The 24,373-nt window shown below is 47.9% G+C and overlaps 1 protein-coding gene across 1 annotated transcript in view; it reads right to left on the bottom strand.

The window, feature by feature from the left end:
• The window catches only part of LOC138295370 (cGMP-dependent protein kinase 2-like), a 256,512-nt gene that overhangs the window by 27,600 nt on the left and 204,539 nt on the right, over window positions 1-24,373 (bottom strand). Inside the window, exons 14-17 of the mRNA XM_069233613.1 lie at window positions 23,908-24,050; window positions 22,278-22,367; window positions 16,372-16,513; window positions 14,211-14,374 (exon numbers count right to left, since the gene is read on the bottom strand). Of these exons, the coding sequence (XP_069089714.1) occupies window positions 14,211-14,374; window positions 16,372-16,513; window positions 22,278-22,367; window positions 23,908-24,050 (539 nt within the window). The remainder of the gene's footprint in view (window positions 1-14,210; window positions 14,375-16,371; window positions 16,514-22,277; window positions 22,368-23,907; window positions 24,051-24,373) is intronic.

The raw sequence follows: 24,373 nt of genomic DNA, 5'->3' as shown, positions 1-24,373 counted from the left end.
CCTTGACAGCATTTAGGCTGATCACTGGAACTGAGTGGTTCATGGTTAAATGGCTCTTCTAGGTGTAAGTGAAAATATGTGTGCTTGCCCAGATCATAGTCCTATTATGTAGTCTTCCACCTACATCAATGCTCTTGGTGTCCAGAGCATAGAATAGCCATGTACCATGCACTTTCATCCATCACCCTTTAAAAGGTATGCAACAGCGCAAACAGGGACAGTGCACCCCATGTATATTAAGGGGGCAGAAGGACATGAAATTGGTCTGACTGCACAATCTGCCCAGTAGCATTCATGTCCAGCTGTAAAGGCGAGCTTCCGGGAAAAGCAGTGGCACATACAGCGTTTCTTAAATCTGGAGCCCAAGAAAGAGCAGGCAGAAGTTGGAGTTCCACTTTCAAGAGGAGGACAGGAAAAGTATTGAAAAGTAGCATAAGATGGTGTGAACAGTGGAAGTCAATTGGGGAACTCCTGGCTCCCATTAACATTTACCTGGACACAGCAGGTGTTAGACCTGCCAGCTTTTTGGCGTGTCTTCTCTGTCTTTTTGCCTTCTGACCTCCAGTTTTTATGGTATACTGGACTCTGTTTTTGCTGGTTTATTGTCTCTGCGCACTTTACCACTGCTAATCAGTGCTAAAGTGCAATTGCTCCCTATGGAAATTGTACTGTTGATTGGTTTATCCATGATTGGCATATTTGACTTACTGGTAAGTCCCTAGTAAAGTGCACTAGAGGTGCCCAGGGCCTGTAAATCAAATGCTACTAGTGGGCCTGCAGCAGTGTTTGTGCCACCCATATTAGTAGCCCTGTAACCATGGCTCAGACCTGCCACTGCAGTGTCAGTGTGTGTGCAGTTTTCAAATCCCAATTCGACTTGGCAAGTGTACCTACTTGCCAGGCCTAAACCTTCCCTTTTCTCATATGTAAGGCACCCCTAAGGTAGGCCCTAGGTAGCCCCAGGGGCAGGGTGCAGTGTATGTTCAAGGTAGGACATGTACTAAGTGTTTTAGATATCCTAACAGTGAAATACTGCCAAATCCGGTTTTCACTGTGCAAGGCCTATCTCTCTCATAGGTTAACATGGGGGCTGCCTTTAAATATTATTAAAGTGCAGATTCCATTAGGGAGCAGATGGAAATATGGAGTTTAGGGTCTCTAAACTCACAATTTAAAAATACACCTTTTAGTGAAGGAAGTTGGTTTTTAGATTGTTAGTTTGAAAATGCCACTTTTAGAAAGCAGGCATTTTCCTGCTTAAACCATTCTGTGACTCTGCCTGTCTATGGATTCCCTGTCTGGGTCAGTTTGACAGTTGGGCTGTTCACACCTCTCCTCTAGACAGTGACACAAAGGGAGCTGTGGTGTAGCCTGCATATCCTGATGAGGTATCTCGGATGGAGTAGATGGAGGAGTGGTCACTTGCACCTGAAAGGACTGTGCCCGTCCTCACACAATGCAGTCGCTAACCCCCTGGAGTGTGCCTGGAGCCAGGCCTGGACAAGGAAGGATCTTGCAAACAAATGAGTCTTTTTTTTTAACTTTGACAACTTCAAAGGCAGAAAGTAGTATAAGTAGTGGACCAAAAAAAAAAACTGAATTTTAGAATCTTTCTGGAATCAAGAGGAACCTTTGCCAAGGAGAAGAGCTGAAGAGCTGGAGGAAGAGTACTGTCCCTTTGCTGTGTTGCTTTGTTGGATTGGCCTGCAGTTGCTGCCGCTGCTTGAAAACAGTGCAAAGGGTGAACTTTGCTTTACATCCTGCTTGAGAAAGTTTTCCAAAGTGGAGTAGAGCTTGCCTCCTGTTGGAAGTCTGAGAGATATCAAAGACTTCAGTTTCCTTGACCTGCAGCACTGGGAACTGTTCGTTTTGTGTTGTGCAGGAGGGAAAACCACTGCGACGGCGCCAACTATGCCGCTGGCCTGCACCGTACGGAGTCGCATTGCCCCACTTCGCACCGCGACCCTGATCTCACTGACGCCATCATCAGATGACTTCACCGAGCCGCTGCTCACACCACGACCTGCGGGCCCCGCACTACGGCATCGCCTGCTCACACCACAGCCTGGGCTTCCACGACGCCAACGCTCCTGCTGACATCGACGCCGTTGCCTGACCGTAGCCTGTGGACACCGCTCATAAGGAACACGAAGCACCGTCCCGTCCCGCAGCCCCGGTCCACCGACCCCAGTGCCATCGATTCCAGTGTCGTCACCAGGCATCCCTGCCTGCACCGTGGCCTGTGGACACCGCTCGTGAGGGTCACGTAGCACTGTCCCGTCCCGCACCGCTGGCTTGGGCCTACCCACGACTGTGCTTCAGCAGCAACAACGCTGCTGCCTGCACCATGACCTGGTGACACTGCAAATCACACCGTCCCACTTCACACTGCAGCCCTGGTCTCACCGATGCCACTGGACGGCATCACCCAGCTTCTGCCCTCACCGTGACCTGGGGCACCGTACGTCGCATCGTCCCGCTTCGCACCGAAGCACCGACGCCATCCACGCCAGCGCTCATGACTTCATCAGCCCTGAGCTCGATCTGCAACGCGTTTGACTTCAAAGGTCCAAAGACTCCCGCACTGACTCCAGAACCGACACCTTGACGCCAGTGACGCCCCTCTCCGGAGCTCACTGCGAGGATCACGACGCCCACGCAAATACAAGGTACTGTTTGTGGATCTTCCCGACACCATAGCTGGCCCGCGACGCCACGGCCGGCCTGAACCGTTGGTTTTGTTGATCAAGACGCCATGATAGCCCCAGGTGGAGCTATCGACTTCAAGGAACTGTGTTTTTAAGTTAATTCTTTCAAAATTCATATCTTTATTACTGTATGCCGGATTTTTATCGTTTTGGTCTTGTTTTATACAGATAAATATTGGCTATTGTTCTAAAACTGGTGTGGTGTCCTTTTGTAGTGTTTTACTGTGTTACAGTGGGTTATGTGCAAATGCTTTACACATTGCTTCTGAGATAAGCCTGACTGCTCGTGCCAAGCTACCAAAGGGGTGAGCAGGGGTTATCTGAGCGGGTATCTCTCTTATCCTGACTATAAAAATGGTCCCTACTTGGACAGGGTGCAAACTGACTGCCAACTAGAGATCCCATTTCTAACATTTCTAACATTGGTTGTCAGCGGTCAGGATAGGACTTCCATTTGCACTTGACCCAGTGATCAGTGTACACTACTACCATATCGCAGACCACTACGTGCCACATACAGTTTTTTTGTTTTTGATTTTTTTTCTCTTTGACCTATTTTTGATCTTGAGTTCAAGTGGACCTCAACAACATCATGTCTCAGTCAAGAGCACCATCAGTTGCATCCCAGGATTTGGTTTTTGAGGAGGATAGGTTGGAAACCTACACTGCGAAGGAACCGACGGCAGTTTGCCAAAAACTCAAAGTCCAAGTCAGAGGTCTCAACAAAAAGGAGGAGCTACAAAAGGTGCTATGGGCCTGGGTAGCAGCCAGAACTGCCAGTGGGCAGTCCGTGGATCCAATGGGGGAGTCTGTGGACCCAAATCCAGGGGAAGATGTGCTGAGGGTACAGGAGCTGCTAGGAGGGGAGATACCCTCTGGATCAGGCAGCAGCGGTGGTTCTAAGAACCTGACTCCAGAGGAGCTGGAGGACAGGGGAAACGCCAGGAGGTACCAGATTGAGTTGGAGGGATTGAAGATGGAGGAGAAGAAAATGCTCTTGGAGCATGAGCTTAAAGTAAAGGAGCTGGATGTGAGGAGTAGGTCCAACAATGATAGTGGCAGCAATACCTCACTGCAGCATTTGTGCACATTCCTAAGAACTTAGAGAGAGAGTATAAGAAGGGTGACAACATACAAAGGTGGTTAATTGTATGGGAGCACTTCTCTAGTCTGTGTTGTGCAGAGCTGCACAAGCACTTGACGGATAGTAAGCTGACTGACCCCCTGAAGCTTGCTATGGAGGCGGACCGCTGGGTGAGTACCTGAGTCCACAAAAAGGTATATGGGGGAGACTCTGCCAGAGGTGGGCAGGGTTCTCAGCAGCAGGGTGGGGGGGGACAAGGATAAACAAAATGAGTCTTCCAAAGGGCCCCAATCTAGTAACCCAGGTTAGAAATCCCACCCCCCAGGAGATAAGAAAACATGGGTCTCTTCAGGGCACCGTAAGTGCTTTGCATTTGACCAGGAGGGTCACATGAAGGGAGATCCCAAGTGTCCCAAGTGGACACTGCCATCCAGCGTTGGGCAGACCAAGGGGTTGGCCAGTGTAGCACTTGGGGAGGAGGTGGTCCCAGGTGGGTGTGGGATCCCACAGAGATAACCCTTGTCTCACTAGGGGACTGTGAAATGGTCCAGAGAAACCTAATGCCTGATAAGACTAATAAATACAGCCAGTGGGTGACCATCAATGGGCAAAGGGTAGAGACTCTCAGAGATACTCAATCCAGTGTGACCACGGTCCGGTGTCACCTGGTGTCTGAAGAGCAAATAGTCCCACTGTATTCCACCAAGTAGTTGCAGTGGAAAACACAGAGTGCCAATGTAAGGTGGCGCAGGTTCCCTTTGAGTGGGGGGGGGTCACAGGTTTCTTGAGGGTAGCGGTGAGTCCCACCATGCCAGTTGACTGTCTGCTGGGCAACGACCTGGAGACTTCTGCCTGGAAGGAGGTGGAGCTCAGGTCGCACTTGGGGATGTTGGGGTTGCCAGAGTGGGCATGCGTGACCACTGGGTCAATGCCAGCCAGACAGGGTGATCAGATGGACCTGGAGCCTGAAACAGTGGCCCAGGTGACTGCCAAGAGAAAGGGCAAGGGGCGCGGGAAACCTGCCCCAGACGTTCCATGGTGCTGGAGGAGGCTGACCTCGAGGGGGACGCCCCGGCACCTACAAGGGAGTAAGTGGCCGAACTGGGAGACCTACCTGAGCTGACCCATTGGCATCAAGAAGGGGGCCCCCCCAGGGAGGAATTCTGTGCAGAGCAGAAGGTGTGCCCTACTGTTGTGGGTCTTAGGCAGCAGGAAGAAGACCAGGCAACTGGCGCTGAGCCCAACAATCACCTGATCTACTGGGAGAATGATATCCTGTATAGTGACCCTAAGGCTGCTGAGCCCGGGGCAGCCTGTGTGCTGGTGGTACCCTAGCGCTTCAGAGCCTTCCTACTGGGTTTGGCTCATGATGTGCCTCTAGCAGGACATTTGGGGCATGGCAAGACCTTTGACAGGCTTGTCACCCACTTCTATTGGCCCCAAATAAGAAAGAATTCCGATGCATTCTGCAGATCCTGTCAGACTTGCCAAGCAAGTGGCAAAGGTGGAGGGAAATGTAAAGCCCCCCTCCAACCCTTTCCTGTCATGAGATCCCCTTTTGAGCAGGTGGGCATTGAGATACTAGGGCCTCTGGACCCCAAGACAGCTCTAAAGCAACAGGTTCATCCTGGGCTTGGTGGATCATGCCACCCGGTACCCGAAAGCTATCCCTCTGAGGACAGTGATGGCACCCCTTGTGGCCCGGGTACTGATGGGGATCTTTACTGAGTGGGTTTCCCTAAGGAGGTGGTATCTGACCGGGGTACCAACTTTATGTCCATGTACATAAAGGCCATGTGGAAGGAATGTGGAGTGAACTACAAATTCACCACCCCTTACCACCCCCAAAGTAATGGGTTGGTTGAGAGATTCAACCGAACCCTGAAAGGCATGATTGAGGGTCTGTCAGACTCCAAGAGGTGTAAGTGGGACGTCCTCTTACCATGTCTTCTGTTTGCCTACCGGGAAGTACCATAGAAGGGGATTGGCTTTAGCCCCTTGGAACTGTTGTATGGGCATCCGGTCAGAGGACCTCTGAGTCTGGTGAAAGAAGGCTGGGAGCTAGCTCCTAGGAAGCCACCCCAGGATGTATTTAGCTACATGCTGGCCTTCAGAAACCAGACCGCATGCTTTAGGAAGCCCCCACAAGAAAACCTACAGGCAAGCCAGGAGGACATGAAACGCGGGTACAACCAAATACCACTCTGGTTGAGTTTCAGCCTGGCCAGAAAGTGTGGGTAATGGCCCCCGTAGAGCTTTGAGCTCTGCAGGACAGGTGGTCAGGGCCATTTGAGGTGAAGGAGCCCAAGAGTGACGTCACCTACTTGGCGGACTTGCAGACTCCAAGGAAGCCCTTGAGGTTTCTACATGTGAACCGCCTCAAACCCCACTTTTAGAGGTCTGAGCTAACCATGCTTCTGGCTACAGATGATGGGGCGGATGAGGAAAGTGAACCTCTCCCTGACCTCCTGTCTGCCAAGGAGCAGGATGGTTCAGTAGGAGGCGTAGTCCTTCTCTGACTCTAGAGCAGCAGAGTGAGTGTTGGCAGTTACTGGGACACTTTGCAATCCTGTTTTTGCTCCTTCCAGGTGTCACCCATCTATGCATGCATAATGTGGACACGGGGACAGCCTGCCTGTGAAAAACAAGGTTTAGAGGTTGGCTGACAGAGTGAAGGCCAGCATCAAAGAGGAGGTCTCCAAGATGTTGGCTTTAGGGGTGATTGAGCACTCCAGCAGCCCTTGGTCCAGCCCAGTGGTTTTGGTATGCAAGCCTGCTGCACCTGGCGCCACACCAGAACTTCAGTTCTGTGTGGACTACCGGGAGCTCAATGCCGTCCCCAAAGTGGGCGCCCACTCCATCCCCAGAGCTGATGATCTCATAGATCGGTTGGGGGCTGCCAAGTTCCTCAGCATGTTTGATTTAATGTCTGGGTACTGGCAGATTGCCTTAACCGAGGGGATCAAGGAGAAGTCAGCGTTCTCAACACCAGAGGGGCACTTCCAGTTCCAGGTCATGCCCTGCCACCTTTAAGAGGTTGGTCAATCAGGTCCTGGCTGGGCTTGAAGACTTCAGTGCCGCCTACCTTGACAACTTGCACCACCTGTGGGAAGTGTTGAAGGTGCTGCCGGCCGCAGGCCTCACTATCAAGGCCAGTAAGTGCCAGATGGAGCAGGTCATTGAGACATCAGGTAGGAAGCGGCCTGGTGGTGCCCCTACAACTCACGATTTATGCCATCGGGCTTAGGCACCCCCCAAGACCCAGACAGAGGTGAGAGCCTTCTTAGGCCTCACCGGGTACTACAGGTTTGTGAAGGGGTATGGCACCATTGTTGCCCCCTTGAAAGAGCTGACTTCTAAGAAGCAGCCTAGACAAGTGATCTGGACTGAGGAGTGCCAGACTGTGCTTGACACCCTGAAGGAGGCCATGTGCACGGCGCCCGTGCTGCTGGCCTCTGACTTCTCCAAGGAGTTTGTACAGACAGATGCATCAGAGCATGGTGTGGGAGCAGTACTTTCACAGCTGAATGAAGAGGGTCTAGACCAGTCTGTAGTCCTCCTTAGCAGGAGACTACTCCCCAGGGAACAGAGGTGGAGTGCAATTGAAAGGGAAGCTTTTGCTGTGGTCTGGGTGCTGAAAAAGCTAAGACCCTTCTTGTTTGGGTCTCACTTCCGGGTTCAGACCGACCCCAGGCCCCTCAGATGGTTAGTGCAGATGATGGGGGGGGGAATCCAAAACTGTTGAGGTGGTCCATCTCCCTACAGGGGATGGACTTTACAGTAGAACACCGCCGTGGCACTGAACACGCCAACGCTGATGGTCTGTCCAAGTTCTTCCACCTTAGTGAGGAGGACTCCCCAGGGGTTGGGTAGTTCCCCCTACTCTCAGCTGGAGGGGACATGTGTAAGACCTGGCAGGTTTTTGGCATGTCACCTCTCTCTTTTTGCCTTCTGACGTCCTGTTTTTATGGTATACTGGACTTTTGCTGGTTTATTGTCTCTGCGCACTTTACCACTGCTAAACAGTGCTAAAGTGCAAGTGCTCCCTATAGAAATCGTACTGTTGATTGGTTTATCCATGATTGGCATATCTGATTTACTGGCAAGTCCCTAGTAAAGTGCACTAGAGGTGCCCAGGGCCTATAAATCAAATGCTACTTATGGGCCTGCAGCACTGTTTGTGCCACCCACAATTGGTGCACTGTAACCATGGCTCAGACCTGCCACTGCAGTGTCTGTGTGTTTAGTTTTCAACTGCCAATTCGACTTGGCAAGTGTACCTACTTGAGAGGTCGAAACCTTCCGTTTTCTCACATGTAAGGCACCCCAGGGGCAGGGTGCAGTGTATGTTTAAGGTAGGACATGTACTAATGTGTTTTAGATGTCCTAACAGTGAAATACTGCCAAATCCGGTTTTCACTGTGCAAGGCCTGTCCCTCTCATAGGTTAACACGGGGGCTGCTTTTATATTATTAAAGTGCAGATTCCCTTACAGAGCAGATAGAAACTTGGAGTTTAGGGTCTCTGAACACACAATTTAAAAATACATATTTTAGTGAAGTTGGTTTTTAGACTGTTAGTTTGAAAATGCCACTCTTAGAAACTTCAAAGGCAGAAAGTGGTATAAGTAGTGAACCCAAAACCCCAGAATTTTAGAATCTTTCTGGAATAAAGAGGAACTTCTGCCAAGGAGAAGAGCTGAAGAGCTGGAGGATGAGTACTGTCCCTTTGCTGTGTTGCTTTGTTGGATTGGCCTGCACTTGCTGCTTCTGCCTTAAAAGAGTGCAAAGGGTGAACTTTGCTGTGTACCCTGCTGGGGAGAGTTCTCCAAGGGCTTGGAGTAGAGCTTGCCTCCTGGTGGAAGTCTCAGGGATATCAAACATTCAGTTTCCTCAATCTTAAGCACTGATAACTGTGTGTTTTGTGCTGTTCAAGAGAAAAAATCACTGTGACGCTGCCAACAATGCCACTGGCCTGCACCGTGACCTGCCGACACCGCACAGAGTCGCATAACCCCACTTTGCACCGCGACCCTGGTCTCACTGATGCCGTCATCGGATTACTTCACCGAGCAGCTGCTTGCATCGTGACCGGTGGGCCAACACTCCGGCATCGCCTGTTCACACCACAGCCTGGGCATCCCCAACGATGCCGCTACTGCTGACATTGACGCTGCTGCCTGCACCGTGGCCTGTGGACACCGTTCGAGAGGACCACTAAGTACCATCCCGCACCACAGCCCCGGTCCACCGACGCCAGCGACATCGACTCCAGTGTTGTCACCAGGCATCCCCGTCTGCACCGTGGCCTGTGGACACCGCTCGTGAGGGTCACGAAGCACTGTCTCCTCCTGCTAGCATGGACCTACCAAAAACAGCGCTTCAGCAACAACGACACCGTTGCCTGCACCGTGACCTGATGACACTGCACATCTCACCGCCCCACTTCACACACCAGCCCTGGTCTCACCAACACCACTGGATGACATCACCGAGCTGCTGCCTGCACCGGGACCTGTGGGCACCGTACGGCGCATCATCCCGCTGCGCATCGCAGCCCTGACACCATCCACATCAGCTCTCCTGACTTCATCAGCCCGGAGCTCGATCTGCAACACGTGTGACTTCAAGGGTCCGATGACTCCCACACTGACTCCGGAACCGACATGGCAACGACAGCAACGCCACTCTCTGGAGCTCACCACGAGGATCACAACGCCCTGCAAATCCAAGGTACTGTTTGCGGGTGTTCCCGACACCATAGCTGGCCTGCGACTGTTGGTTTTGTTGATCACAAAACTGTGATAGTCTCAGGTGGAGCTATCGACTTCAAGGAACTGAATTTTCAAGTTAAATCTTTCAAAATTCATATCTTTATTACTTTATGTCGGATTTTTATTGTTTTGGTCTTGTTTATACAGATAAATATTGGCTTTTTTTCTAAAACTGGTGTGGTGTCCTTCTGTAGTGTTTTCACTGTTACTGTGTGTTATGTGCAAATGCGTTTCACATTGCTTCTGAGATACGCCTGACTGCTCATGCCAAGCTACAAATGGGGTGAGCAGGGGTCATCTGAGCGGGTATCTCTCTTATCCTGACTAGAATAAGGGTCTGTACTTGGACAGGGTGCAAACCGACTCCAAACTGGAGTCCCCATTTCTAATAGCAGGTCACCTGTTTAGCCACTAGATTAAAAAACATAATGCACTCTGTTGATGCTTCAATTAAATTTGGACAATTTTCCTTACAATTCCAGCCTTCCGTGAAGTTTACAACATTGTGTGAGGTTGCAGTGATACAGTTAGCAGTGTAATATATACAAACATATTGCAACATCATGGCGTACATTTGCAGCATGTATTTGTGTTCTACACATGTGCTTTTGTACAGCTGTGGCCAGGCGGGGCACTGTATTTAAGTCAGTGCGCGTGAGGCCTGGTGTAGCTGGTGCCCTTGGCTTGCAAAGTTGTAGCACCACTGTTCCTAGAGAGGAGAGACACCAAGCACTCCATGTTGCTAACTTGTGTCCGAGCCTGTGCAGCGTCTCTTTACCCAGCCCTGGAGCTGTACACTGCGCGGCTTATGCACATGCAGGGAGGCCTGGGCCTGCGGCAGGGATTAGGCAGCACAGCAGGTACTCTATTTAGAAGATCAGGAGAAAGCATGCAGGCATTGCAAAACTTATTCGTTTTTCAAAATATTTTGCTCCATGCAGAATAATGGTTGGTTTTACGACCAAGAGCTGTTTTTCTTAATTTATGACACAATTAAAAATATGTTATCGATTCGTATAAGAAAACCAACTTTTCTTTTTCTGCTCAACTTAAGCAAAGAACTAGTTCCATTCTCTCATAAGCCAAAAGAAAAACTATTTTAATTGTTTATATGATCTAAATGAATAACTGTTTCCATTCTCTGGAACACATACATAAATGAAGAACACAGAAGTGTTCCAGCCCCCGAAGGACATAAAGAAATGTCTCTGGTTGCTGTACTGTAGAAAATACATTAAATTGTTTGGAACTTCCATTTTTAAGCACCAATGCAATCATAATTTAACACACTGTTCTACATCACACAAGAGCAGTCGCTGTGTTTCAAATGGACCCCACAGACTGCTGTGCACAACTATCAGCAGATATGTTATTTAAAAATAAATATGAAATAGTAATCTCAGGTTGGTGAAGCCTTCATAGCTATTGGGTACATATGAGAACCACATCCAGCAACAGAGGGATATGGGCCACTTTCATGTTTGAGGCCCGAGCCCATAATTCGAGTTGTATGAAATCACAAAAAAATGAATAAGTGAAGGTGAAAGGAAAATGATTGCTTTTTATATTCTTAATTATTCATTTTTTGAAATACCAGCCAGGTAGCATTGGTTTAATAAAAGCCATGCCAGGGTGCACAGCTGCCATTTTCTGATAAAGCTTGTGCATGACATGTCCATTGTTTGCGCTTATGTGTACCATTCTATTGCCTAATTTGTGACGCTTTGAGTGATTTTGTGTCACCAGTAAAAAAACACACAAGCAATGAAATTCTTGCAGTGGGATAAATATCAGAAAGTATCCATCTTGACATGTAGTTCAAAGAGGTGCCACACCGCTCTAGTGCTAATGTAAGGGCACTCACCTCAGAGTCTGAGGTTATTTTCTCAAAAGAACAACAACAACATGCAGCATCTGCAGAACACTTACTAGTCCTGAGAGGGGGTGTGGTAGCACTTGCTTACTCCTTGTAAGTGTGCAGTTGTATGGGCCTTCTCTTTGTTTTGATCCTGTGTGGAAAGTGTTTCCATGTCGTGCGTGAGGACCACCGTGTTATGGGACAAAGCGCTTAAAAGTGTGATGAATGAGGACGTGTGAGAGACAGATAAGCAGTTTATTGCCAGGCAGTACCAACTTCCTCTTGAAGGGCCGGCAAGCAATTTCTGCTTTCCAGTTAGTCTTTTCTCACTTTAATGAAAATACCACCTGACAACATCTAACAGTGATTGCAGAAGCTAGCACCTTATGCAGGTCCATGGAGACAGCATCTACCACGCTTCCAAGTACTATTGGCAAAGCACCAACTTGCTGTCTAATGAATTTGTTCCTGTCACAATGGATCTGCAGCTTCAACACATCAGCTAGAGCTATGAAAACAATAATGCAAAGCATTAGTAGCCTCCTTGATTTCAAGGTAGCCAAGCAAATCTTGCTGTCCACAGAGTTGTGGTTTCTCATCAAGCGTCAGTACAACAACTATTCTTTGTAGCCACTAGTATCCTATTCAGAGATCTGCAAGCCGTGCCTGCTGCACTTTCAGCCATCTTCTAGATTTTAGACTAATCGAGCATGAGCTTACCCTTGGGTCAGTCTCTTTATAGCAAGATGTACAACCATCATGTGAAGCACGGTAATTCATGGCAGCAGATAGTATTTCATCTGACGATATTGGCCTCTTATTTTGTGTTAGTCAGGCAACTATTTACTGCCCAATCGGTGCCTTCTTCTTTTCAAGGATGCCAAGCAACAGACTGATAGTAATAGTCATTTAGGTCAGTCTTTTGATTTCCAGCTATCAAAGTACTCTTCTATTAGTCATCCAACATCAGCATGGCAGCCAGTAGCTTCTTCCATGTAAGTAACTTATTGCCACCTTTTCCTAGCACAGTAAAGATGCTGAGGGTGCCAAGCATACTACAAAGAACTCTTCTGGTGATGCCCTTTTTTCTGTAGAAGTAATTAATGATAGTAAACGTGGAAAGGTGCATAGGCTCCTTAGCTGGGAAAGTATATACACCATATCATGGCAAGGAAGAGGTGACCTACATTCTAAAACTGAGTTTTAATTATATGGTACTCTTAGGGGCATATTTACAAGAAGTGGTGCAGCACAGCCGCTGTGCCAAAGTTGGCAGCGCTACCCTGCATCACTTCTAAAATGCAGGGATGCGCTGTATTTGAAAGAATACGGCACATCCCTGTGTTTACCCCTCCGCCGGCGCTAAATTAGCTGCCTGGTGCAACACAGCCACGCTTGCGCCATGGTGCAAGGATGGCTGCGTTGTGGGGAGATTGTTTTTGTGCAGAAAGGGACACCTTCCTGCACAAAAACAATCTTTGATGGTGATTTGCTCTTTCTATGGGTGCTGCAGAATGCAGCACCCATATAAAGAGCAAGAAACGAGCCGAGATAAAAGCATTTCTCCTCGTTCCGCCCTGCTAACGTCACCCCTGCGGTGGTGTTAGTTTTTGCCACTGCCTCAGGTTTACGAAATCTTGTAAATCTGGGGCAAAATCAAAATGCAACGGGTGTTGCTGTGGAACGCCCACAGCAACACCCATTGCAGACCCCTTACAAGCAAAGTGCTGCGTGTGAAGGGGCCGTATTTACAAGGTGGCGTTAAGCCACAAAAAGTGGTTTAACGCCGCCTTGTAAATACGGCGCACTGCACAGCGGCACTGGCGTATCACTTTTTGTGACGTTCAGGTGGCGCTATTGACTTGTAAACAGGCCCCTTGATTTCTAAAACAAATGGCAAAACAGACTTGTGCTAAGTTTTCTCGGGCCATCATCCTTCCCAGTATATGTTATTTGATATTGATAATGGCTGATTTCAACTTCGCGAGCATATTTTCCAATGTTGTACGCCATTCAATAGGTTATCACCAGCGCTGCATTATTTCAACCTTGCATCTAAAGATACTATCCTGATGCAGACAATGTATGTAGCAGTATTTTCAATAGGATTTGTATAAACTATGTTTGTTTACAGAGTCTTTCATTTGCAGCTAGAGATTTTCCAGCTTTTCTGCCTGATGTAACTAACCAAAGGTCAGATGCATCACTTTGTGTGATGGTGCCAAGCCAATGGCCATGCAGTGACAGTTCCTGTGATGTCAGAGGTCAAAGGTGTTGTGATGCCATTTCCTGTGACATCATCGGGTGAAGCAAAGAGTGTTTGATGTCACTTCCGCTACCCCCGGCGTTCTGGTGAATTGACGTCCATGGCGTGAACCACGTGCACTTTGAAAAAAGTCCATTAAAATGGGGCATAAAGAAGGATTGCACTCCTGGGCATGGAAAGAGGAAGACCCTTTGGGCATGCATGCCATTCAGAATTTAAAGTCTGCTTCTCTGTCCTTTGGCAGCTATCTCAAGAGTAGATTCTAAGAGGGCACGCCACAGTCACTCTGCTGTACTTAATTAAATGACTTCTACATACCTTTCACTAATAAGAAACAAGATTGCCTGGAAATGAAAGGTACATGCAAGGCTGGGATAGGATGTACATTTTATAGTGATCCAACCTTCCACATATCAATAAAGAATGACTTATTTTTATATTTTGGTTCCAATGACTATAGAGCAAATAGTGTCTCACTCTGAACTCCACGTTCGTGACCCTATAATAGTCTAGATACTCACCGTCCCACCATCATTTCAAAGGCTAAAATTCCCAACATCCAGAAATCCACTGCGAAGTCATGCCCCTCGTTGCGGAGGATTTCTGGTGCCAGGTACTCTGGGGTCCCGCAGAACGTGTACGTCTTTTCCCCTTTCCGTAACTCCTTCGCAAAACCAAAGTCCACCTGCAAGCACATAACACTAGCACCTGAAAACCCATCTCACGATATGACATACGAAGGTGACGTAAACACATGCGTAATCAGTCTATACACTACATATCTCAGTCATTGCTTTTGTGGTATATTTAGAGAATAAGCTTTAGACAATGGCTTTAGACAATGACGTTGTTCCCTTGGATTTGCTTGAGAGACATATTTAAAAAGCTTCCAAGTTCTCACAGTGAACATAGGCTCCCTTCCCACGACTAGAGACTTCACATCACATATCATCAGGCAAAAGTACCAATTTTGTCGAATAACTTACTGACTTGACTATTATCCGGCTGCTGCCATCGTACAGTCTTAAAAGACTTGAAGGACAGACTGAATGACATCAGACTTGAAATTGATCCTCCGGGAGAATCAGCTAGAACAACACTGAAAGTTACCAGTTCAATTCAGACACCTGTGGGTGGCCCTCCTGATCACAAGCTCAGCAGAGGTTATGACCATCGGTATGGCCTTTGCCCCCTTTGCAGAGAACAATCTACCAAATTTAGACATCCCTACCAGACAATGGGACTGAACCCTGGTGAGTTGGCATCATGTTTGCTAAGCCTGCTCCAGAAGTTTGTTTTGTTTTCAATAAACAAATTCACATCACATCAGCAGAACCATTGGAAGATCTGCTGGCGTAAATCATGCTATCCCTCACGCCTCTCAAAAGAGAAGGGAACCATGAGTTTTGTTGGTTGTAGTAACTCCAAACTATGGTGCCGTTCCTGCTTGGCCAAAACCTACATGACACCTCAGGTGATTTCCCAAGAAGACAACGTTCATTTGTGTCACCCCCGCCATCTTAACTACTTTGGCCACTCCTTATGATCCCGTGGTGGAGTCTGCATCACATGCTATAACAGCCCGTAGGCCTCACTCCACTGGGCAGGGACTGAACACCCACACAGGGTCTATCTTAGCAATAGAATGAGCCTTGTTTGTGGAAGTTGTGCAGTTCCCAATGTAATGACCAGGACCAGGGATAACAGCACCTGTGTTACCTAACAGGATAGACTCCTTTTTCCAGCTGAGGCTGGATTATACTGAATTGGGTGTCGTGTGTGTGTCCACGTTTCCCGATGCAAGAAACACAATGCACACATTTCCTGAGAAACACAATGCATGTGCAATCTTTGGGCCTCTGGACTTCTGCAGTTGAGAAACTACCTTCTCAAATGAGCACAGTCTTGGAATCCCTGAGATCGAAAGGTTTTCTACTGAAAAAGGGACAACATTGGTTTGTGTGACACTGCCACGGGGGAATCTGGGATCTTTTTGTTACATTGTGGGAGACGGGTAACTGAGCTTGTTCACGTCATCAAAAACATACAAACCTAGATCACCCACACACAGCCATTCCCAACTCCAAACCTATGGAGGCCCCCTCTTCAGCCATGCAGTGGGAATGCCTAGCCATTCCCCTCTTTTTATCGTGCCTGTCTCCTCCACCTAGCCCACTTCCCCCACCCATCTCTTCTCTCCCCAACACCACTCTCTGACTTCTCATGAACTACTCCATCTTGTCCTTATGAACATACTTAGACACACATACCCAAGGAATAGCAACTGTACAACTATATTGTCATAGGTCTTACAGCTATACATGCAGTGATCCTGTGAAGGTGGAATGTACATACTGCCCTTCGGGTCTCACTGACCTGCACAGATTGTTCCTGATTTAAGCATAAATCATGTCCCTGGATCCTAGAACTGCACATAAAGATTATGCCTTCAGCCTGGATCTAGACCGATCACCTTTCCATGGGAACTGGACAACACCTTCAGCAGATCCACAGAACCTAAAACTACACGTAGCCAGGATGGAGTTTTTAACATCACGTACAGTCTGTCTCCAGGGCATGGAATCACACACGGAGTCTATCTGCGGGCACTCACGCTCTCCATACAGACCTCTCGCCATATAGCGCAGACACCATCTGTCCATTCTTTCATAAAGACTTTACCATTTTGACGTATCCGTGCTTATCCAACATGAGATTCTCAGGCTTCAGGTCCCGATAAATGACTCCATTGGCGTGCAGATAGTCCAGTCCCTCTACAACACAGGCACAACAGAAGACAGCCACTTCCTCAGTGAACTTCTTCCTAAAACAGATCAAGTCACAGTTTTGGTTTTTAAATGAGCAACTCTTTAATTGAACATCTAGGAAATTTCGACTCTGGGCCAGATTTAGGGTTTGGCGGATTTACCTCTGGCATTCGGGGAGACGGAGCACATCATGTCCACCTCCCTGATGGATAGAGGATCGCCATATTCAGAGATCACCGCTGATCCAGCAGCGAGCTCTCTACTTTCAAGAGGAACCGCTGTGACATGGTTCCTCCATCGGTACCAAGCGTGTGGTGGGCGGCCACTGTTGGTTTTAACGGCCGTCTACCAAACTTTTTATTTTAAAAAACAAGCTTCTAAGCTTCGAGTTTGTTTTTGAAAAACAAATAAGTAATGACCTCCACACTTGGGTATTTTTTTCCAGGTACGTGGGAGTCATTATTTTAATGATTCTGTTCATGTATGCCAGGCTTTCCATGGTGGTGAGAAACAGGAAAACGTGCATCAGACCACCTGCCCTAAATAGAGGTGGCGCTGTGATGTCATTATTCCATCAGGTAGTGCTTTGTCAGACTAATCTTTTCATTAATGGAGCCAACAGGAGCACCACCGACAGAAAGCTGATGGACCACCTGCTTACAATAGGGCAGGCGGACTGAGGGTTTGTGATGGAGTGCCCTGCTTACAGTAAGGCATGTGGGCTGAGGGTTTGTGATGGAATGCCCTGCTTACAATAGGGCAGGCGGACTGGGGGTTTGTGATGGAGTGCCCTGCTTACAATAGGGCAGGCGGACTGAGGGTTTGTGATGGAGTGCCCTGCTTACAACGGGGCAGGCGGACTGAGGGTTTGTGATGGAGTGCCCTGCTTACAATAGGGCATGCGTACTGAGGGTTTGTGATGGAGTGCCCTGCTTACAACAGGGCATGCGGACTGAGGGTTTGTGATGGAGTGCCCTGCTTACAATAGGGCAGGCGGACTGAGGGTTTGTGATGGAGTGCCCTGCTTACAACGGGGTAGGCGGACTGAGGGTTTGTGATGGAGTGCCCTGCTTACAATAGGGCATGCGGACTGAGGGTTTGTGATGGAGTGCCCTGCTTACAGTAAGGCATGCGGACTGAGGGTTTGTGATGGAGTGCCCTGCTTACAACGGGGCAGGCGGACTGAGGGTTTGTGATGGAGTGCCCTGCTTACAACGGGGCAGGCGGACTGAGGGTTTGTGATGGAGTGCCCTGCTTACAACAGGGCATGCGGACTGAGGGTTTGTGATGGAGTGCCCTGCTTACAGTAAGGCATGCAGACTGAGGGTTTGTGATGGAGTGCCCTGCTTACAGTAAGGCATGCGGACTGAGGGTTTGTGATGGAGTGCCCTGCTTACAGTAAGGCAGGTGGACTGAGGGTTTGTGATGGAGTGCCCTGCTTATAGTAAGGCATGTGGACTGAGGGTTTGTGATGGAGTGCCCTGCTTACAACAGGGCATGCGGACTGAGGGTTTGTTTATGGAGTGCCCTGCTTACAGTAAGGCATGTGGGCTGAGGGTTTATGATGGAGTGCCCTGCTTACAGTAAGGCAGGTGGACTGAGGGTTTGTGATGGAGTGCCCTGCCTATAGTAAGGCATGTGGCCTGAGGGTTTGTGATGGAGTGCCCTGCTTACAGTAAGGCAGGTGGACTGAGAGTTTGTGATGGAGTACCCTGCTTACAGTAAGGCAGGTGGACTGAGGGTTTGTGATGGAGTGCCTTGCTTACAATAGGGCAAGCGGACTAAGGGTTTGTGATGGAGTGCCCTGCTTACAATGGGGCAGGTGGACTGAGGGTTTGTGATGGAGTGCCCTGCTTACAGTAAGGCAGGTGGACTGAGGGTTTGTGATGGAGTGCCCTGCTTACAATAGGGCATGTGAACTGAGGGTTTGTGATGGAGTGCACTGCTTATGGTACGTCATGTGGACTGAGGGTTTGTGATGGAGTGCCCTGCTTACAGTAAGGCATATGGACTGAGGGTTTGTGATGGAGTGCCTTGTTTACAATAGGGAAGGCGGACTGAGGGTTTGTGATGAAGTGCCCTGCTTACAGTAAGGCAGGTGGACTGAGGGTTTGTGATGGAGTGCCCTGCTTACAATAGGGCAGGTGGACTGAGGGTTTGTGATGGAGTGCCCTGCTTACAATAGGGCAGGTGGAGTGAGTGAGGGTTTGTGATGGAGTGCCCTGCTTACAATAGGGCAGGTGGAGTGAGTGAGGGTTTGTGATGGAGTGCCCTGCTTACAGTAGGGCAGGCGGACTGAGGGTTTGTGATGGAGTGCCCTGCTTACAGTAAGGCAGGTGGACTGAGGGTTTGTGATGGAGTACCCTGTCAGCCAGGCTTTAAATCCACCTGTCTGGCTCCATTGAGAGAGGTATTTTAATTTTCACTTTCCTTATCCTGATTACTGTGCATCGTTTAATATGAGAAACCTCATGAACTTGGTACTAAGAATGTAAGGACAATGAAAGCTAGTTTCTATTTCTTTGAGTCACTTGGTGACACATTGTTCAAATGTTGTTACAAATCTATTAATGTTCTTTACACTTTTTGATTATGTTATATTTCCCCTTCCCTTGTCCGCATCTGTAACAAAGAAAATATTATTTCCTAAAGACACTGATTTATCAACACAATGACTGAGGTAGCTGTTTAAAGCATTCCAGATTTACACATGCCATGTTATTGAATATACACACTGACCTGGCATAGCACAATGCTAAAAACGCCAGGAGCAGCTCATATTTACGCAGACCGTCTCATGATATATTCACACAGACCTGGCATAGCCCAGTGCTATATATACCCGGAGCAGCTCAGATTACACAGACCGTCTCATGATATATTCACACAGACCTGGCGTAGCACAGTGCTATAGATACCCGGAGCAGCTCAGATTACACATGCCGTCTCATGATATATTCACACAGACCTGGCATAGCACAGTGCTATAGATACCCGGAGCAGCTCAGATTACACAGACCGTCTCATGATATATTCACACAGACCTGGCGTAGCACAGTGCTATAGAGACCCGGAGCAGCTCAGATCACACATGCCGTCTCATGGAATATTAACCCAGACCTGGCACTGTACAGCCCTAAAGATATCTGAAGCAGCTTAATTTTACACATGCCATCTAAAGATATATTCACACATACGTGGCATAGCACAGTGCTAGAGATGCCTAGAGCAGCTTTTATTTACACAGACCGTCTCATGACATAGTCACACAGACCTGGCATAGCACAATGCTAAGGATACCTGGAGCAGCTCATATTTACACAGACCATCTCATGACAGCATAGCACAGTGCAAAAGATATCTGCAGCAGCTGAGATTTACACATGCCATCACACGGTATGCTCACACAGACCTGGCATAGCACAGCGCTAAAGATGCCTAGAGCAGCTCATATTTACACAGACCCTCTCATGACATTGGGTCTGATTTAGAACTCAGCGGATGGGTTACTCTGTCACAACGGTGATGGAAATCTCATCTGGCAAAATCTAAATCCCATTATCTCCTATAGAATTCGGATTTCGGCAGACGAGATATCCATCACCGTTGAGACAGAGTAACCCATCCGCTGAGTTCTAAATCAGGTCCATAGTCACACAGACGTGGCATAGCACAATACTAAAGATACCTTGAGCAGCTCATATTTACACATACCGTCTCATGATATAGTCACAGAGACCTGGCATCGCAGTGCTAAAGATACCTGGAGCAGCTCATATTTACACATACCATCTCATGATATAGTCACAGAGACCTGCCATAGCACAGTGCTAAAGATGCCAGGAGCAACTCAGATTACACATGCCGTCTCACGGAATATTCACATTGGCCACACATAGCACAGTGCTAAAAATGCCTTCAGCAGCTCATAGTTACACATGTCATCTCATGGAATATTCACACAGACCTGGAATAGCACAGTGCTAAAGATACCTAGAGCAGGTGGGACATGCCATCTTATGGATTATACACACAGACATGCCATAGGAAAAAGCTTAAGATACCTGGAGTAGCTGAGATTTACACATGCCGTCTCATGAAACATTCACCAGGAGCATCTCATACTTACACATGACATCTTATGGAACATTCCTACATACTTGGCAGAGCACAATACTAAAGACAACTGGAGCAGCTCATATTTACGCAGACCAGCACATGAAATATTCTTACAGACCTGGCATAACACATTGCTGAAGCTACTTGGAGCAGCTCATATTTACATAGACCAGCACATGACATATTGACACAGACCTGGCACAGCACAGTGCTAAAGATACCTGGAGCAGCTCAGATTCACACATGCTCTCTAATGGCATATTCATACAAACCTGGCATAGCACAATGCTAAAGATACCTGGAGCAGCCCAGATTTACATATGGCATCTAATGACACATTCACACAGACCAGGCATAGCATGGTGCTATAAATAACTGGAGTAGCTGAGATTTACACATGCCGTAGCATGACACATTCACACAGACCAGGCATAGCATGGTGCTATAGATAACTGGAGTAGCTGAGATTTACACATGCCGTCTCATGACATATTCACACAGACCTGACATAGCACAGTGCTGAAGATACCTGGAGCAGCTGAGATTTACACATGCCGTCCCATGGAATATTCACACAGACTTGGCATAGCACAGTGCTAAAGATACCTGGAGCAGCTCGGATTTACATATGCCTTCTCATGACATTCACACAAACCTGGCATAGCATAGTGCTATAGATAACAGGAGTAGCTTAGATTTACACATGCTGTCTCGTGACATATTCACACAGACCTGGCATAGCGCAGTGCTAAAGATATCGGGAGCAGCTCGGATTACACATGGCATCTGAAGGAATATTCACTTAGGCCAAGCATAACACAGTGCTAAATATACCTGCAGGAGCTAAAAATTACACATGCCAGCTCACGGAATATTCATACAGACTTGGAATAGCACAGTGCTAAAGCCACCTGAAGTAGCTGTAATATACACCAGCCATCTCATGGAATATTCACACAGGTCTGACACAGCACAATGCTAAAGATTCCTGGAGTAGGTGTAATTTACACCAGCCATCTCATGAAAAATTCAGACAAGTCTGGCATAGCACAATGCTAAAGATACCTGGATCAGGTGAGGTTTACAACATACGTTTTATGTAATACTCACACACTCGGCATATCACAACGCAAATTATTCCTGGAACATCTGAGATTTACGCCAGTCATCTCATGGAATATTCCCACAGATCTGGCATAGCACAATGATGAAGATACCTTGAGCAAGTGAGGTTTACGCCATCTCTTTCATGTAATACTCAGAAAGACCTGGCAGCGCACGATACACATTTTTCCTGGAGCATCTCAGATCTACACAATCTGTCTCATTAAATACTTTCACAGATCTGGTGCACCACAATGGTGAACATACCTGGAGCTGCTCAGATTAACATCAACCACCCTTAATGTATTCACAAAGACCTGCCATAATGCATTGCTGTAAAAACGTGGCACATAATTGTAATGGTCATGCCCATCTCCAAAACTGTAAGAGAAAGGGTTTACCCACTTAACCCTACAAGACCTGGGTAATGTTGAACAATGTCTTAGAAAGGAGTGGTCAAATTGTAGGAAACAATACACCCATAAATTCCATCAATGATGCAATAAATCAATCATTGAGCATGCAATTTAACTGCACCAGGGAAAACATTTGTGAACTGGCCACAGCATCTGAAGTTAGAAAACAAGTGAGACTTACACCTCCCGCAGTTTTGTCCACAGCTCTCCTCCTCCACAGAACTCGAGGGCCAGGTAAACATACTTGTTGTCCTTGAACGTCTGAAACAATCTAGGTGAACAGAAAGAGGTAAGCAGACTTTGTCTTACTTCCATCACATGGACTTGATTAAGGAATCAGCGACCCCACTGCTAAAGGCGCTCACTTTATCAAATAAGGAGGGCATCTTTATTCCAGTAAGGACTGCAAGAAAGCCTCTGAGGGCACGAGTGCTTCCCCAGAACACATCCCTTCTAACTGGTGTCCTCCTCACTTCCAGACGGACATGCCCCCAAGTATGGGCATGTGGGCCCTGGGAGATGTGATGAGGATAGTGGATAGGTGTGACCTCTAAGAAGGGGTTGAGAGAAAACTGGGATTCTTCAAGAGGACACCCATGAACTGCCCTCACCTCATGAGGAGCTTCCCCCACCTCCCTCTGTCCCAAGCCAGGTGTGCCCAGGCACAAACCTGGTCTGTGTCTGAGGCTACACAGATGGGATTCCAAGAACTCCCCAAAAGTTGGATCAGAGGGATTCAGGTCACTCGCAGGAAAGTGCTCCTGACCGCCTGGCTGGCAGCTGGTATAACCCTTCAAGCGTGGGTGTTTATGCAGGTAAACACTTATCCGCATCTTAAAAAGGCGCTCAGTGCTTCCCTGCTACACTCCCTCGTGGGCATGGCCCAGAACTGCTGATGGTGCATCTAATGAGGGCGCGTGCAAACGTTCTGGGCTGTGCATTTGTTTGCTAACTTGAACCCAAGTTTGAAGTAGACACTGAGGGCTCTGCACACCTCAATCTTATCTGTTGCGACTGCCAACAACAAAGCTGAGCCTTAAAGAAGCAGAGCATGTCAGACTTCTGCTTCTTCTCAACTACATTAACCATTTTCTATTGATGATCATTCAATTTCCGCATTCAAGATGGCCCACTCCAGCGTAGGAGCTACAGCAGCATATTGTGAAACTGCAAGCATTGGATTAGGAGAATGACAATGAGTGAGGAGCTTCCCTCTAACCAACCAATGCCCTGAAAGAACTTCACTCCTCAGCAAATCTTAGGGTGCAGCAAACCAGGACGTTTCCATGCAGATGGAGAAGTGTGGCTCAATGGTTAGAGCAGCAGACCCTGAAGCAGAGATCTGGCCCAGGACCAGGGTTCAAGTCCCGCCTTGGCAGGTCTTGGGCTCAATTCCCTTGGTACAGATAATTCTCGCCTCTGTGCCTAATCTAATGAATGGGTCCCACTCTGGGCAATAGCTTGCTTAATCTCCACAATGGCCCCAACAGTGCTTGGATGCCTGGGTGGGCACCTCACAGGGAAAAGCCAGGAGGGGTCCCCTAGTGGTATGCGTACAGTGCCTTGAGACCCTAATGGGTAAGTAGTGCGCTATACAAGTGTGAAGTTTACAGTTTTAACAAAGAGCATCTTGGCTCTTGAAGCGCAGATGTGCATGAAGGAGACATCAATGTACATTTCTACCTCTACAAATAAGCTCACGCTGTGGTGGTGTAGGGAGAGATGTATGCTGAGGTCTCAGTTGTGAGCTCCCTGTCGACAGCCTCCACACCTGACTTCCCCACCTCCCACCCCCAGCCTGTGCTCATTACCTGACAATGAACGGCGACTGACTCCGCTGAAGCACCCTCCGCTCCGTCCTAATATGCTCCTGCTGACGGCTCCGGACGATATGCTCCTTGCTGACTTTCTTGAGGGCCAAATAACCTCCTGGTCTCCATGTCCTGCACGTGACCTGAGAATTCACACTAGATGAGTTTCTTTACAGCAGATCTCCTCAGATAAAAAAACTTAATTTGTAGTTTAAGCACTTGAGGAGCAAATGTAGATCTAAAAAATTTGTAATTATTCCTATTAACAAAGCTGCATCACAGCAAGCGTTGTATTCAAAGAGGGCGTAAAGACGTAAATGCAAATTTCTCATCTCTACATTCAACTCAACATACCTTGGTATCACTATGCCATCCTCATCCCTTTCCTCACACTACCTGTCATCAATATTCTGGTCATTTCATCTTCTGACTTACCTGTACCTGTCAGCACATCCACAACAACCTA

Source organism: Pleurodeles waltl, chromosome 5 (assembly GCF_031143425.1).
Source record: "Pleurodeles waltl isolate 20211129_DDA chromosome 5, aPleWal1.hap1.20221129, whole genome shotgun sequence".
NCBI lineage: Eukaryota > Metazoa > Chordata > Amphibia > Caudata > Salamandridae > Pleurodeles > Pleurodeles waltl.
Note: the sequence above shows the minus strand (reverse complement) of the source record. Positions and strands in the feature narration are given on the sequence as shown.